The sequence below is a fragment of the Macaca nemestrina genome, chromosome 15 (assembly GCF_043159975.1).
Source record: "Macaca nemestrina isolate mMacNem1 chromosome 15, mMacNem.hap1, whole genome shotgun sequence".
NCBI classification, from domain to species: domain Eukaryota; kingdom Metazoa; phylum Chordata; class Mammalia; order Primates; family Cercopithecidae; genus Macaca; species Macaca nemestrina.
Window position 1 is genome coordinate 92,154,685 of NC_092139.1, and position 17,001 is coordinate 92,171,685.

At 50.5% G+C, this 17,001-nt stretch overlaps 1 protein-coding gene across 19 annotated transcripts in view; it reads right to left on the minus strand.

The window, feature by feature from the left end:
- The window catches only part of LOC112423549 (putative inactive beta-glucuronidase protein GUSBP11), an 87,558-nt gene that overhangs the window by 4,210 nt on the left and 66,347 nt on the right, over window positions 1-17,001 (minus strand). For 8 of the 19 annotated variants that reach the window (XM_071080240.1, XM_071080241.1, XM_071080239.1 and 5 more), the window contains 7 exons: window positions 16,292-16,474; window positions 15,163-15,368; window positions 14,383-14,522; window positions 13,497-13,592; window positions 11,397-11,540; window positions 10,822-10,961; window positions 1,147-1,440 (listed from right to left, as the gene is read on the minus strand). In XM_071080240.1, the coding sequence (XP_070936341.1) occupies window positions 1,375-1,440; window positions 10,822-10,961; window positions 11,397-11,540; window positions 13,497-13,592; window positions 14,383-14,522; window positions 15,163-15,368; window positions 16,292-16,381 (882 nt within the window). In that variant the 5' untranslated portion in view covers window positions 16,382-16,474 and the 3' untranslated portion in view covers window positions 1,147-1,374. Of the gene's footprint in view, window positions 1-1,146; window positions 1,441-10,821; window positions 11,229-11,396; window positions 11,541-13,496; window positions 13,593-14,382; window positions 14,523-15,162; window positions 15,369-16,291; window positions 16,475-17,001 lie in introns of those variants that run through there. The other 11 variants (XR_011613977.1, XR_011613978.1, XM_071080246.1 and 8 more) reach the window with 7 other exon arrangements.

Consider the following 17,001-nt stretch of genomic DNA (forward strand, 5'->3'; position numbering starts at 1 on the left):
TTATGTAATTCTTATCAAAATCTAAACATATTTCTTTCCTCTTTTTATGTCTATTTTTTATTTATTTATTTTTTTTGAGACAGAGTCTCGCTCTGTCACCCAGGCTGGAGTGCAGTGGCGCAATCTTGGCTCACTGCAAGCTCCGCCTCCCGCATTCATGCCATTCTCTTGCCTCAGCCTCCCAAGTAGTTGGGACTACAGGTGCCCGCCACCATGCCCAGCTTTTTTTCTTTTTTCTTTTGTATTTCTGGTAGAGACGGGGTTTCAAGGTTTTAGCCAGAATGGTCTCGATCTCCTGACTTTGTGATCCACCCACCTCGGCCTCCCAAAGTGCTGAGATTACAGACATGAGCCACCACATCCAGTCCTTTTTTTTTCTTTTTTTTTTTTTTTTAACAAACAATCACCATTAGGATGAATCTCAACATATTTCTTAATAAATATTGACAAGTTGATTCTAATTTTTTTTAGAAAGCATCTTGCTCTGTTGTCTAAGCTGGAGTATAGTGGTGCAATTATAGCTCACTGCAGCCTCAAACTCTTAGGTTCAAGCTATTCTCCCTCCTCAGACTCTCCAAGTGCTATGATTACAGATGTGTGCCACCACGCCTGGTTAATTCTAAATTTATATGAAAATGCAGGCTGGGTGTGGTGGCTCACACCTGTAATCCCAGAACTTTGGGAAGCAGAGGCGGGCGAATCACCTGAGGTCAAGAGTTCAAGAACAGCCTGGCCAACATGGCAAAACCCTGCTCTACTATAAAAACACAAAAAAATTAGCCTAGCGTACTGAAGCATGCCTGTAATCCCAGCTACTCGGGAGGCTGAGACAGGAGAATCGCATTAACCCAGGAGGCAGAGGTTGCAGTGAGCTGAGATTGCACCATTGCACTCCAGCCTGGGTAACAAGAGCGAAACTCTGCCTCAAAGAAACAAAAAAAAATTGCAAAGGGCCAAGAATAGCCAAAATACTGGCTTGTTCTGAAAGCTCTGGTCTATGAAAAAATCCACTTCTTTTTTTTTTTTTTTTGAGACAGAGTCTCCTCGCTCTGTTGCCCAGGCTGGAGTGCAGTGGTGTGGTCTCGGCTTACTGCAAGCTCTGCCTCCTGGGCTCATGCCATTCTCCTGCCTCAACCTCCCAAGTAGCTGGGACAACAGGTGCCCGCCACCACCCTGGCTAATTTTTTGTGTTTTTAATAGAGATGGGGTTTCACCATGTTAGCCAGGATGGTCTCCATCTCCTGACGTCGTGATCTGCCCGCCTCTGCCTCCCAAAGTGCTGGGATTATAGGCATGAGCCACTGCGCCCGGCCAGAAGAGATGATCCACTTCTTACAGACTTCAAGATGTGATAAAAGGCTTGGCACTTGAGGATCACTTGAGTTCAGGAATTGGAGACCAGTCCAGGCAACATGGCAGGAGCTTGTTTCTGCAGAAAAACTTAAAATTAAAAAAAAAAAAAAAAAAAAAAAAAATTAGCTGGGCATGATGATACACACCTGTAGCCCCAGCTATCCAGGAGGCTGAGGCAGGATGATTATTTGAGCCCAGGAGTTCAAGGTTATAGTGCACTATGTTTACACCACTGCATTCCAGTGTGGAAAACATAGTGAGACCTGTCACTGAAAAAAAAAAAATAGGAAAGAACAAAACCTGGTCAGGCATGGTGACTCATGCCTGTAATCCAAGCACTTTGGGAGGCCGAGGTGGGTGGATCACGAGGTCAGGAGAGCAAGGCCATCCTGGCTAACACGGTGAAACCCCGTCTCTACTGAAAATACAAAAAAATAGCCGGGCATGGTGGCGGGCGCCTGCAGTCCCAGCTACTCAGGAGGCTGAGGCAGGAGAATGGCGTGAACCCGGGAGGTGGAGCTTGCAGTGAGCCGAGATTGAGCCACTGCACTCCAGCCTGAGTGACAGAGCGAGACTCCGTCTCAAAACAAACAAACAAAACAAAACAAAAAAAAGGAAAGAAATAACAAAACCCTAGCAGAATGTTGCCCATAGCTAGTCTTCACTCAATAATGCCCATTTGGCCACACAGTAGCTCTCAGGAAAAAAACATTAATTAGTTCCGTTAGAGCAAGGAAACTCACTCATTAGCTTTAGGTCTGTTTTAGGGCAGATGGGTAACTGTCTAAAATACCATGGAGTTATTCAAGAAGCATTCACTGAGAATGTATTCTGTTTATGTTCCACCCTACTCCTTCTACCTTGGTCTTCAGCATTCTCGTTTTCCAGTATCCTTATGCACTGTGCCTTTTTTTTTTTTTTTTTTTTTTTAAGACAGAGTCTCACTCTGTCTCTCAGGCTGGAGTGCAGTGGTGCCATCTCAGCTCACACCTCACTGCACCCTCCGCCTCTTGGATTCAAGTGATTCTCAAATTTCAGCTTCCTGAGTAAGCTGAGATTACAAGCACATGCCAACATGCCCATCTAATTTTTGTATTTTTAGTAGACACAAGGTTTCACCATGGTGGCTAGGCTGGTGTCAAACCCCTGGCCTCAAGTGACCCGTTCACCACTGCCTCCCAAAGTCTTGGGATTACAAGCATGAGCCACCACACACAGCCTGCTGTGCTCACTTTAAATATGGAAATACTGGTATTTTTGCTGGTGTAATACTATTGTTTTGGCCTGAATCTGAAATCTGAATTATTTTGTATTGAGACTATCCATGGAGTTCTTTGATTCACTAAAATTCCAAATTGAACAAGGATACACTTAATTAATTTAAAAATAATTTTTCCAGTCTGAGTGCAGTGGCTCACACCTGTAATCCCAGTACTTTGGGAGACCAAGGCAAGTGAATCATTTGAGGTTTGAAGTTCAAGACCAGCCTGGCCAACATGGCAAAACCCCGTCTCTACTAAAAATACAAAAATTACCCGGCTGTGGTGGCGCAAGCCTGTAATCCCAGTTACTCGGGAGGGAGAATCACTTGAACTCAGGAGGCAGAGGTTGCAATGAGCCAAGATCTCACTACTGCACTCCAGCCTGGGTGACAGAGCGAGAGACTCTGTCTCAAATAATAATAATAATGAATAACAATAATAATTTGTCCATATTTCACACTTCTATACTTTACTATCTTCAAGAGTCAGAAGATAACACCGACAAAGCAGAGCATCTGATGCAATAATAATTTTTTTTTTTTTTTTTTTGAGAGGGAGTGGGGAGTCTCCCTCCGTCGCCCAGGCAGGAGTGCAGTGGCACAGTCTCGGTTCACTGCAACTTTTGTCTCCCGGGTTCAAGTGATTCTCGTGCCTCAGCTTCCGAGTGGCTGGGACAACAGGCACCTGCCACCATGCCCAGCTAATTTTTGTATTTTCAGTAGAGACGGGTTTTCGCCATGTTGGCCACGCTGGTTTCGAACTCTTAACAGGTGATCCACCCGCCTCGGCCTCACAAAGGGCTGGGATTACAGACGTGAGCCACCACGCCCAGCTACTGATGTAATAATAATATACTTAACTCTGGTTCAAAGACTTTTTGAAGAAGCAGATGAGCATGACAGAATTGAAACTGATTTTGGGGAATGATTAAAATCTCCATCTAGATCAGGCACAATGGCTCACACCTGTAATTCCAGCACTTTGGGAGGCCAAGACAGGCGGATCACTTGAGGTTAGGAGTTTGAGACCAGGCCAGCAAAAATGCTGACACCCCATCTCTACTAAAATTACAAAAATTTGCTGGGTGTGTTTGTGTGGACCTGTAATCCCAGCTACTCAGGAGGCTGAGCCACGAGGATCACTTGAACCCAGGTGGTGGAGGCTGCAGTGAGCCACGATCACGCCGCTGCACTCTAGCCTAGGCAACAGAGTGAGACCCTGTCTCAAAAAAAAAAAAAAAAAAAATCCCCATTCATACATTATGAAAACAAAAGATCAAAAGAAAGCAGAACAATTTTTTTGGAACAAAACACACTGCCTGCTGTCAATAAAAAGATTACAGTCCTAACCTTTCCCCCAAGAAGTCTGTCAGATAATCTCAAAGTTATCAAAGTGAAATGGGATTATTTAAAGATGAAGGGCTTAAAGAAAAATATTTGGCCAGGCACGGTGACTAATGCTTGTAATCCCAGTACTTTGGAAGGCCAAGGCTGGTGGATCACCTGAGGTCAGGAGTTCCAGACCAGCCTGGCCAACATCATGAAACCCCATCTCCACTAAACATACAAAAATTAGCCGGGCAGGGCGGCGGGTGTCTCTAATCCCAGCTACTCGGGAGGCTGAGGCAAGAGAATCACTTGAACCCAGGAGGCGGAGGGTGTGCGCCTGTAATCCCAGTTACTGGAGAGGCTGAGGCACGAGAATTGCTTAAGTTCAGGAGATGGAGGTTGCAGTGAACTGAGATCTCACCAATTCACTCCAGCCTGGGAAACAGAATGAGACTGCCTCAAAAAAAAAAAAAAAAAAAAAAAAAAAATCAGTGCTATTTTATCTTGTGTTTTATGATTAAACGTCTATAATTGTCTATTGCACTAAGTTAATTATTTTTATTGTATTAAACTTTAGATTCATGGGGCACATGTGCAGGTGTGTGCCATGAGTACACTGCAAAATGCTAAGGTTTGGGCTTCTATTGAACCCATCACCCAAACACTGACCATAGTACCCAATGAGTAGTTTTTCAACCCTTTCCCCTCCTTCCCTCCCCACATGTGGAGTTCCCAGTGTCTGTTATTTCCATCTTTATGTCCATTTGAACCAACTGTTTATTTATTTATTTATTTATTTGGAGACAGTCTCCCTCCTTCACCCTGGCTGGAGTGCAGTGGCGCCATCTCAGCTCACTGCAACGTTCGCCTCCCGGGTTCAAGCGATTCTCCTGCCTCAGCCTTCTGAGTAGCTGGGATTACAGGCACGCGCCACCACACCAGGCAAACTTTTGCAATTTTAGTAGAAATGGGGTTTCACCATGGTGGCCAGGCTGGTATCAAACTCCTGGCCTCAAGTGATCCACCTGCTTTGCCCTCCCAGAGTGCTGGGATTGTAGGCACGAGCCACTGCACCTTGCCTATTTTTAAATAATACTTAATTTTCTTTCATTTTGCTAATAATTTAGAGTACAATTATATAGTGATGTTAACTTTTTTTGGGGGGTGGGACGGGGTCTTACTCTGTCACCCAGGATGGTGTGCAATGGCTCAATCATGCTTCCCTGCAGCCTCAAATTCCTGGACTCAAGTGAGCCTCCCACCTCAGCCTCCCAAACAGCTGGGACCACAGGCATGCACCACCATGCCCAGCTCATTTTTCTAGTTTTGTGGATACAGGGTCTTGCTATGTTGCCCAGGGGGGTCTCAAACTACTGAGCTCAAGCAATCTACTTGCCTTGGCTTCCCAAAGTGCTGGGATTATAGGCCTAAACCACTGTCCCTGACCTAATAATGTAGAATTTTACTTAATGCTTCATAATATGATTTTAAAAGTTTGTATTTGAAATGTATTTAAATATGTACTTTGATCTTTTGAAAAACATTTGAATTCCTAACAGATTATAAAATACTAGTTGTTCCCAGGAGGTGGAGGTTGCAATGAACAGAGATCATACCACTGCACTCCAGCCTGGGTGACAGAGTAAGACGCCAACTAAAAAAAAAAAAAACTAGGTGTGTTAGGGTTCAAACCAGAGAAGTAGAACTAGTAAGAGAGATATACAGATTCAGATATAGATAAATATATAGTCACACACATCTGCATAGATATATAAAAGGTTGGCTTCTGACCAGGCACAGTGGCTCACAATCCCAGCACTTTGGGAGGCCGAGGCAGGCAGATCACCTAATGGTCGGGAGTTCAAGACCAGCCTGACCAACATGGACAAACCCTGTCTCTACTAAAAGTACAAAATTAGCCGGACATGGTGGCACATGCCTGTAATCCCAGCTACTCAAGAGGCTGATGCAGAAGAATCACTTGAAACCAGGAGGCGGAGGTTGCAGTGAGCCGAGATCTCCACATTACACTCCAGACTGGGCAACAAGAGCGAAACTCTGTCTCAAAAAAAAATTTTTTTTTTAATGAAAAAATTTTTGGAGAGATGGGGTCTTGCCCTATTGACCAGGCTGGAGCACAGTGGCACAGTCACACCTCACTGCAGCCTCAAACTCCAGGGCTCAAGCAATTCTCCCTCCTCAGCCTCCTTAGCAGCTGGGACTGTAAGTGCATACCACCATGCTGATTAACTAAAAGAAAAAAAAAAATTTAGAGAGATGCAGTCTGGCTATGTTGCCCAGGCTATTCTCACACTCCAGACCACAGGATATTCCCACCTTAGCCTCCCAAAATGCTAGGATGTGAGCCACCATCCCCGGCCCCAATAAACCAATACTGATACATTATTATTAACTAAGGTTCATCTTGATTCAGATTTCTTTACTATTTCCCCTAATGTCCTTTTCCTGTTCCAAGATCTCATCCAGGAGACCATACTATGTTTAGTTCTTGTCTCCTCAGAATTGCTGGAGTGCAGTGACTCTATCTCGGCTCACTGCAACCTCCGACCACTGAGTTCAACCTATTCTCCTGCCTCAGCCTCCCGAGTTGCTGGGATTACAGGCACCTGCCACCATGTCCAGCTAATTTTTTTTTTTTTTTTTTTTTTTTGAGAGGCAGTCTCTCTCTGTCACCCAGGCTGGAGTGCAGTGGGGCGATCTTGGCGCACTGCAACCTCCGCCTCCTGAGTTCAAACGATTCTCCTGCCTCAGCCTCCCAAGTAGCTGGGATTACAGGTGTGTGTGCCGCCACTCACTGCTTTTTTTTTTTTTTCGAGATGAGTTTGAGATGGGGTTTCACCACATTGGCCAGGCTGGTCTAGAACTCCTGGCCTCAGGTCATCCCCCCACCTCAGCCTCCCAAAGTGTTGGGATTACAGGTGTGAATCACCTGCCCAGTTTGGCTAGCTTTTTTTTTTTTTTTCCTTTTTAATGTGGTAGCTCGGGTCTTGCTATGTTGCCCAAGCCTCCGAAAGTGCTAGGATTATAGGCGTGAGTCATCGCTCCTGGGCTAGGAGGTCACCGTGATACCCTGTTTAAGGGGATGGGGCCTGGACAGGGCAGAGGCTGTGATGGGAGCCCCCTCTTTCCTTCCCATCTATGACTCTCACAGTCCTTGCCCAATTTTCTCCACTTCCAGTTTTTTTAAAATTTTTTATTTTTAGTTTCTTAAGAGACTGGGTCTCACTCTTGTCCAGGCTGGAATGCAGTGGTGTGATCACAGCTCACTGCAGCCTCTGTTCCTAGGCACAAGTGATCCTCTCACCTCAGCCTTACAAGCAACTGAGACTATATGCATGGGCCACGATGCTGGGCTATCTTATTCTGCACAGACACGGTCTCCCTGTGTTGCCCAGGCTGGTCTCAAACTCCTGGCCTCAAGAATCCTCCCACCTTGCCCTTCCAAAGTGCTGGGATTACAGGAGACCCCGCTCTGCCTCTCCAGTCCCTGACCATCCCCACAAGCCAGCCCCAGAAAGCCCAGCAATGAGGGAGCCAGGCTGGGGCAGGAAACACGCAGCAGCCTCCTCCCACTCCCATTTTAATTGGGGGCAGGTGCGGGAGGACCTAGGCCTGCTGTGCCTGCAGTAGCGCCCGCAACTGGAGGATCTGCCAATCAATGCTGGAGCATGCAGTGCCATCCAGGGCACCATACTGCTCCATGCTGTGCCTATAGTCCCACATGCTGCTCATGTTGCCTAAGAACAGGAGGCTGAAGAAAGGAAGAGGTGGGCCAGGGAGCCGGGCCACCCCGGGCTCCAGGCAACCAGGCTCACCTCCTAGGAGGCAGCATGGAGAAGGGGGTGGGCCGACCAATGCTCTGCAGCTCCTGCAGTGACAGCTGGTTGAGGGCAACCCCCTTGGTCTCAGCCATTAACATGGCTTTCCCCGGAGGCCTCGTGGGCCTGGTGGAATGACATCTGAGTGCCAGGCAGGAAGGTGGCAATGAGGCAGCTTCGTCCATGCCCTTATCTGCCTACACTGCCTGCATGCCCCCTACTTTTTTTTGATACAAAGTCTCACTTTGTTGCCCAGACTGGAGGGCAATGGCGTGAACTCACCTCACTGTAACCTCCACCTCCCTGTGGGAGAGGAGGAGCAGGGGCTCAGGTGGAGGCTCGGGTAAGCCTGTCTATGACACTGCTGCAGGCCTGGGTCACCCCTAGAAAAAGTGTCGTCCTGCAGCACTCCACCTGAATGAGGGATCTAGTGATCTTCCAGGAGAAATCAGTCTTAAGGGAAAAAGAGGCCGGATGTGGGGCCGTGTGAACCAAGGACTGGGTCTGAGCTTTGGGGCCTCGGGGGTGAGGCTTTGCCCGGAACACCCGAAGCCTGAGCCTCTGTCACTCAGCATCTCCGAGCGGGGGCCAGAACAGGGGAGGAGGCCCATGTTGGGTATGACTTGGTCATGGGAGGTTTCGTCTGAGGACCCCAGAAATAGCTGGGGCTCATTCAAGGGCTGCTCCGAGCAGCTGAGATGCCCTGCTCCTCATTCAAGTAGGTAGGGCAGAGGCAGAGGTGCTGTGAGTGATGGTCCTGTTCTCTTGTTTTGTTTTTGTTTTTAGAGACAGGGTCTCATTCTGTTGCCCAGGCTGGAGTGCAGTGGCATGATCATAGCTCACTGCCGCCTCGATCTCCTGGGCTCAAGCAATCCTCCTGCCTAAGCCTCCTGAGTAGCTGGGACCACAGGGACATGCCACCATGTCCAGCTTTTAATTTTTTGTAAAAATGGGGTCTTGCTATATTGCCCAGGGTGGCTTGAAACTCCTAGGTTCAAGTAATCCTCCTGCCTTGGCCTCGAAAAGGACTGGGATTACAAATGTGAGCCACCACACCTGGCCTCTTTTTTGTTGTTGTTGTTGTCGTCGTTTTGAGACGGCGTTTCACTCGTTGCCCAGGCTGGAGTAAAATTGCAGTCTTGACTCACTGCAACTTCCGTCTCCCAGGTTCAAGATTCTCCTGCCTCAGCCTCCCAAGTAGCTGGGATTACAGGCATCCCCCACCACACCCGGATAATTTTTGTATTTTTAGTAGATACAGGGTTTCACTATCTGTTAATCAGGCTGGTCTCAGACTCCTGGGCTCAGGTGATCCACCAACCTCGGCCTCCCAAAGGGCTGGGATTATAGGCATGAGCCACCGCACTCGGCCTAGACTGTTGTTGAAGCCTGTTTTCCTCTTCTCTTTCCTCACTTCATTTCTTTTGTTTTACACCCTCCCCCAGTCGTTGCTCTGCCCATCCAAAGGCTGTGCCTGGCACTGGACAGAACAGAACCCCCTAGCCTCAAGTTCCAAACCCATGCTCTCCAACAGCCAGGCTCTGAGATGGGAAGCTTCAAAGTCTTGTGACAGCCTGACTGAACCTCTCCAGCCTGGGCGCTCCCTCCAATTCCTGCCCCGGAAAACAGGCATCTCCTCTGATCACCTCCCAAAGAAGCCTGTCTGGAAGCCTCAGGCACCCACACCTGGAAGGCTGTACTCTTCACCTTCCCAACAAAGGGCCTGTCCGCCCAGTCCTGCTGAGCACACTCCTGTGCCCCCATGCCCTGAATTGTCCTTTGCCCAGGCTGGGATGACATCTCAGAGCCTTCCGCCTGCTGCAGACTTGGCTCAGCCCAAAGCACTCCATGAAATCAGGGTGTGGCATCTGCCTCAAGGAGCATTTCTACAACCTTTGTTGCCTCTACCACAAATGAAAACTCCACCTCTGAACGCTGAGTTAGAATGGCATGATTGTAAAGAAGAAAAGGGGGGTGGGCATGGTGGCTTGCACCTGTAATCCCAGCACTTTGGGAGGCTGAGGCAGGCAGATCACTGAAGGCCAGGAGTTCGAGGCCAGCCTGGCCAACATGGCGAAACCCCGTCTCTACTAAAAATACAAAAATTAACCAGGCACAGTTGGTCACCCTATATTCCCAACACTCTGGGAGGCCAAGGCAGGCACCTGAGGTCAGTACACTAAGACCAGCCTGGCCAACATGGTGAAACCCCGTCTCTACTAAAAAATGCAAGTTGGCCGGGCACAGGAGCTCACGCCTGTAATCCCAGCACTTTGGAAGATCGAGGCGGGCGGATCACAAGATCAAGAGACAGAAACCATCCTGGCCAACATGGTGAAACTCCATCTCTACTAGAAACACAAAAATTAGCCAGGTGTGGTGGCACGCGCCTGTAGTCCCAGCTACTTGGGAGGCTGAGGCAGGAGAATCGCTTGAACTTGGGAGGTTAAGGTTGCAGTGAGCTGAGATCATGCCACTGCACTCCAGCCTGGGCAACAGAGCAAGACTTTGTCCAAAAAAAAAAAAAAAGCAAAAGTTAGCTGGGCATGGGTGGCACACATCTGTAATCCCAAGTGTTTGGGAGAGTGAGGCAGAAAGGTCACCTGAGCCTGGGAAGTTGAGGCTGAAGTGAACCAAGATCATGCCACTGTACTCCAGCCTGGGCAACCGAAGTGAGACCCTGTTTCAAAAACAAAACAAGCCGAGTGCATGCACTCATGCATGCCTGTAATCCCAGCTACTCAGGAGGCTGAGGCAGAAGAATTACTTGAACCCAGGAGGCTGAGGTTGTAGTGAGTCAAGATCTCACCACTGTCCTCCAGCCTAGGCAACACAGCAGAACTCCATCTCAAAAACACAGAAAAAGAAAACCACAATTTGGGGAGGTAGATATCTGGTTCCCTGAACTGTCTGGGTATGGACGGCCCTCCCATTGGGCTGGGACAGGACGCTGATCTCGGATAGCACACGCCTACCCCAGTCTGCCACCTGCCAGGATCTCCTTCGCGATCCAGCCCAGGGTAGGCAGGGGACACTCACTTGAAGTAGTAGCCGGCAGATTCCAGGTAGGAGGCAGGCTCCTGGCCAGACCACATCACCACGGCAGGGTGATTCTTGTCTCTGTGCACCAGTTCTTCCATCACCCACACGTAGTGATGTACAGACACATTGTTGAAGAGCTGCCAGGGGGCCAGGAGGGAAGGGACGGAGGGTCACAGTGTGGCCCGCAGGCTGGCCAGGCAGAGCAGCTGCGTGGTGGGGACTCATAGCAGCACCAGGCCCACAGTGGGACACTCATCAATGACCACAATCCCATACTGGTCACACATCTGCAGCACCTCCTCTGTGCAGGGATAGTGGCTGGTGCGGAAGGCGTTGGCACCAAGCCAGTGAAGCAGGTTGAAGTCCTTCACCAGCAGCAGACAGTCGAAGTCCCTCCCTCAGATCTAGGGGACAGCAGAGTCAAGTGACCCATCCCTGTCAAAGCTGCACTTCCTCCAAGAGCCAGGACCCCTCCAAGAGCCAGGTCCCTGGAAAGCCACCCGATGAGTCCCCTTCTCCAGCCCAACCACCAGCTCCACAGCAGGGTGGTTTGGAGCCATTTGCCTCATTACCCTTAGCTGCCACAGGGAAGCTCATTTGCCTCATTGCCCTGAACTGCGGGACACAGGGAAGGCGAAAGTGGAAGGTGACCAGAAGCAGCCCCCACGAGGACCCAGGAGCCCGAGTGCACATCTGCATCCTCATGCTTGTTGACACTGTGGAAATAGAAAGGTTTCCCATTGATGAGGAACTGGCTCTCGGTGACAGCCACAGTGCGAATCGCCACAGCGAGTGTGTAGAAGTCAGAAAAAGGCCCCAGTGACGTCTGTGCAGTCAGCCACACCTACGACAGCCAAAGCGCCAGGTGTGAGCACCCTGACAGCCTGAGCCCCATCTGGCCTGGCCTGGCCTGCAGCAGGAAGACCCCCAGTGCACCCCAGCAGCCGCCTCGGGGCCTGCAAGCAGAGAAGCAGCAATCAGAGGCTCTGCCCTTTCCTGGCTGACCCTGGGACCTGCCCTTCAAAATTGGGCCTTCTCCTTGACCAGACGAGGTGGCTCATGCCTAGAATCCCCACGCTTTGGGAGGCTAAGGCAAGAAGATCACTTGAGTCCGGTTCAAGACTAGCCTGGGCAACAGGGTGAGACCCCCAACTCTACAAAAAACATTTTGTTTTGAGACAATCTCACTCTGTCACCCAGGATGAAGTGCAGTGGCATGATCTCAACTCACCGCAGCCTCTGCCTCCCAGGTGCAAGTAATTCTCCTGCCTCAGCCTCCTAAGTAGCTGGGATTACACATGCCCAGCAAATTTTCATATTTTAGTAGAGGCAGAGGTTGAAGTGAGCCAAGATCATGCCACTGTACCACTCCATCCTGGGTGACAGCACAAAACTCTGTCTCAAAATACAAAACAAAAAAAACATGTTTTTGGCCAGGCACAGTGGTCACACCTGCAATCCCAACACACCAACACAGGGAGGCTGAGGTGGGAGGATCGCTTGAGTCCAGTAGTTCAAGACCAGCCTGGGTAACATAGGGAAACCACATCTTCCCTAAAAATAACAAAAATTAGCTGGGCATGGTGGTGCTTGCCTGCAATCCCAGCAGCCCCAGGTACTTGGGAGGCTGAAGGGGGTGGATTGCTTGAGCCAGGAGTTTGGGGTTGCAGTGAGCTACAATCTTGAGGCAGAGTAGGTAGTCAAGGAACTGACCGTGTCCTTCGGAAGTGCCAACCATGGCACTGAGACGACGTGTGATGTGTGAACAAGCATGTACAGCTACAACCCATGTGCAGCCAGAAGATGACCCAGAACGTGCTTAGAGTAACACCTCTTCCAGCTCCTTAGGAATTCATCATGGAAGACTCCCAGAAAGGGAGTTTCCCCACTGATAATCAGCGTTCTCTCATCCTTACCAGCAGCCTGCCCCGAATTCTCTCTCTCAGGGTGAAGCACATATTTGCTACTTCACTGTGTTTTTTGAGATGGGGTCTCGCTGTCTCAGCCTCCTGAGCACCTGGGATTATATAATTGAGTGTTGCTATCTCAGCTCACCGCAACCTCCACCTCCTGGATTCAAGCCATTCTCTCATCTCAACCTCCCTAGTACTGGAATTACAGACACACGCCACCACACCCGCCTAATGTTGTCCAGGCTGGTTTGAACTCCTGAGCTCAAGTGATCCACCCACCTCAGCCTCCCAAAGTGCTGGGATTACAGGCATGAGCCACTGTGCCTGGGCTATTCTGCACTTCACTTGCAAAATACTTTTCCCTTTACAATAAATTGCTCTATGCTGCATCACCTTTGCTGTATGATTCTTATTTAAATTCTTTATTTATTTTAATTATTTATTCTTTTTGAAACAGGGTCTCACCATGTTGCCCAGGCTGGTCTCGAACTTTTGAGCTCAAGAGCTCAAGTGATCCGCTCACCGTGGCCTCCCAAAGTGCTGGGATGACAGGCATTAGCCACCACACCCAGCCTAAATTCTTTGAAACTGACAACTGCGGCCCCACAATAGCTGTCAATCATTGCACCACTGCCATCCAGCCTGGGCGACAGTACAAGGCCTCCCCTCACAAAAGGAAAAGGATATATTTAAAAAAAAAAAAATTAAATTTTTTTTTCTTAAAGACAGGGTATCCCAGTCATGCACGGTGGCTCACACCTGTAATTCTTGCACTTTGGGAGGCCGAGGCAGGCGAGTCATCTGAGGTCAGGAGTTCAAGACCAATCAGGCCTACACGGTGAAACCCCGTCTCTACTTTAAAAAAATACAAAAATTAGCTGGATGCAGTAGAAGGTGCCTGTAATCCCAGCTACCACTTGGGAAGCTGAGGCAGGAGAATCACTTGAACTTGGGAGGCGGAGGTTGCAGCGAGCCCAAGAGTGCACCAGTGTCCTCCAGTCTGGGCTCCTACAGAGTGAGACTCCAGCTCAAAAACAAATACAAATAAAAAAGACAGGGTCTCCCTCTGTTGCCCAGACCAGAGTGCAGTGACACAGTCACAGCTCACTGCACCCTTGACCTCCCAGGCTCAACTGATTCTCCTGCCTCAGCAGCTGGGACTACCGGCACGCATCACCGTGCCTGGCAAATTTTTAAATTTTTTGTGCTGATGGTCTTGCTATGTTGCCCAGGCTGGTCTTGAACTCTTGGCCTGAAGTGATCCTCCTACCAAGTCCTCCTTACAAAGAGCTGGGATGACAGGCGTGAGCCACCGCACCCGGCCCCCTGAAGCTGCCTGTTCCTTGAGCACGATGTATATCAAGGGGAGCTAGAGTGAGAGCAGCACCGTGGGGAAGGGACAGGACTGCCACCCTGAGCTATGTGACGTTGGGCCAGACCCCTCTTCTCCAAGCGAGATCAACCACATAGGTGATCTTGGGAGCCCGTGCCCGCTCAGACAGCCTGGATTTTAGTTTCGTAGGTGGATGGGAACCTGTGAAGGTTTAGAGATGCTGGGAGAACCTTTTTCCTGGGAGAGCTTTCCAAACAGGGAACAGAGTCACCCGGGGCCCCGCTGAGGGAGGATCCTACCAGAAGCTCTCACCACTGTCTCGCTCCACACCGGTGGTGACGGTGATGTTGATATAGGTGGTGGGTGTCGTGTACAGAAGCACAGACCGCTGTAGTCCCGCATAGTTGAAGAAGTCAAAGTCTGTGTTCTGGACAAAGTAACCCTTGGGATACCTAGGGCAGAAGGATTGTGGTTCGCTGGGCCCTTGCCATGGGTCTTTTGCCCTCAGCTCACTTGCCTCCCAGATCAGGGCCTCCTCTCTGCGAAGGCCACCCTGTCCCGGGCAGGAAGACCACAGGGTGGGGTGGGAAGGTGGGTGCGTGCAGTGGAGGCAGGATGGTATCCACTTGGAGGTGTTGGTCATGTACACATGGTCCCTGGTGGCAGGGTGGGGGGGCAAGCATGTTGTTGATGACGACAGTGACGCAGAGGCAGGAGGGCAGGGACCCCCCCCAGAACAGGCTGCTGCTGTCAGCCTTGAAGGGGAGGTAGCCCCTTTCATGCTCCAGCGTGTCGACCCCATTCACCCACTGCAGACATAGGAGACATGGGGAGGGAGTGGCAGGTCGGGGCATGAGGAGGGGCTCTGCTATCAGGCACTCCCTCACATAACCTGCAGCATGGGGCTCAGGGGCCTGCCAGCCAGACGGGAAGACATCCCAGTGGGGTAGATCAGGCCGCTTATCCACCTACACAGGGCACAACCCCCAGGGCAGGGTAAGGCCCCCCACTGTCCCACCCCAGGAGACAGGCTGTGGGTGGCATCCGAGGGTCCCATGCTGTTCAGCAGCTGTGCCCACCCACCCACCCTACCTGCTCCTGGCCGCACTGACCACGATGGCATAGAAGTGGGCACTGCCAATCCTCAGCACCACTCTTGTGCACAGGTCCTGGATCCATCGCTCCAGCAGGGTCACCTCCCGTTCGTAACACACCCAGCTGACAAAACACCACAGCCGCCAGTCCTGGCTGATGTCGATGAAGATGGAGGGAACCAGTATGTACAAGGTGGGGCCCGACTGTGAAGAGAAGGGCCGGGCTCAGCTCCTAGGCCCCCAAAGGGATCCGGGACCAGTGTGCTGCACAGCTGTGCCCCCAGGCCTAGCACAAGCCCTAACACATAGCGGGGACACCTGGCGGAAAAGACAGATAACTTGCTGATGACAGGTCAACTGCCAGTGCAGGTTGTACACCTGGACCAGTGGGGCCCAGAGATCCTCGTTGGAGCGGATGGAACCCAGTATCTCCCGAGACAGGGGTGAACCCAGGGGCACATCCCAGCCAAAAGCAAGAAGGTTCAGACCTGTGACTAAGATGCAAATGACCCACTGCCTGTCACAGGGAGGAAGGCTGGTTAGGGGGATGGGAGAGCTTTGCTTAGGACACTGTGAGTGAGGACCACGCTGGCAGCCAGCCCTCTCCTCTCTTTCTCTTGTACTGAATACCACAAAGTCAGAAACAGAGGATGTAGGCTGGGCACGGGGGTTCACACCTGTAATCCCAGCACTTCGGGAGGCAGAGGCAGGCGGATCACAAGGTCAGGAGTTCGAGACCAGCCTGGCCAATATGGTGAAACCCCATCTCTACTAAAAATACAAAAATTAATTGAGAGCGGTGGCGGGCGCCTGTAGTCCCAGCTACTCGGGAGGCTGAGGCAGGAGAATCGCTTGAACCCAGAAGGCGGAGGCTGCAGTGAGCCAAGATCATGCCATCGCACTCCAACCTGGGTGACACAGCGAGACTCTGTCTCAAAAAAAAAAGAAAAAGAAAAAGAAGATGTAGATCAAGCAAACGCGGCCCAGACCTCACCAGATCCCACTTCTCTGCTGACCACATCCAAGTCAAGAGGGCAACAGGGGTGGCGTCCTTGGCCTGATGTCACAGTCTGTCCTCTATCTGAACCCTGAAAACCAAGGTACCTTCTCCCCTCAGCAGAGCCGACCTCAGAATGTCTAAACTGTCCCCTTCTCGCCATCCCCGGGCCCAGCTCTGTGCAGCGCCTGCTGCTCCGGCCTGACGAGTGGTGGCTCATGCCCGTAATGAGCGCTTTGGGAAGTCAACCTGGGAGGATGGCTTGAGGTCAGGAGTTCGAGATCAGCCTGGATAACGTAGTGAGACCCTGTATCTTAAAAAACAAAACAAAACAAAAAAGTTGATTTCTGTTTTGAGACGGAGTCTCAGTCTATAGCACAGGCTGGAGTGCAGTGGCTTGATCTCGGCTCACTGCAACCTCCGCCTTCCTGGTGCAAGCAATTCTCCTGCCTCTGTCCCCCAGGTAGCTGGGATTACAGGTGCTCATCACCACGCCTGGCTAATTTTTGTATTTTTAGTAGAGACGGGGTTTCACCACATTGGCTGGGCTGGTGTTGAACTCCTCGCCTCAGGTGATCCGCCCGCCTTGGCCTCCCAAAGTGCTGGGATTACAGGCGTGAGCCACCAAGCCCCACCAAGTTTCTTTTCTTTGTTTTTTGTTTGTTTGTTTTAATTAGGCATGGCGGCCCCAGCTAACTTGCAAGGCTGGGGCAGGAGAATCGCTTGAGCTCAGAAGTTAGGATTGCCCCACTCCGCTCCAACCTGGGCGGCAGGGCCAAACCCAGTCTCAAAAACATTTCAAAAATTAAAAATGAATGTTAGAAAGGACACTGACCAGGC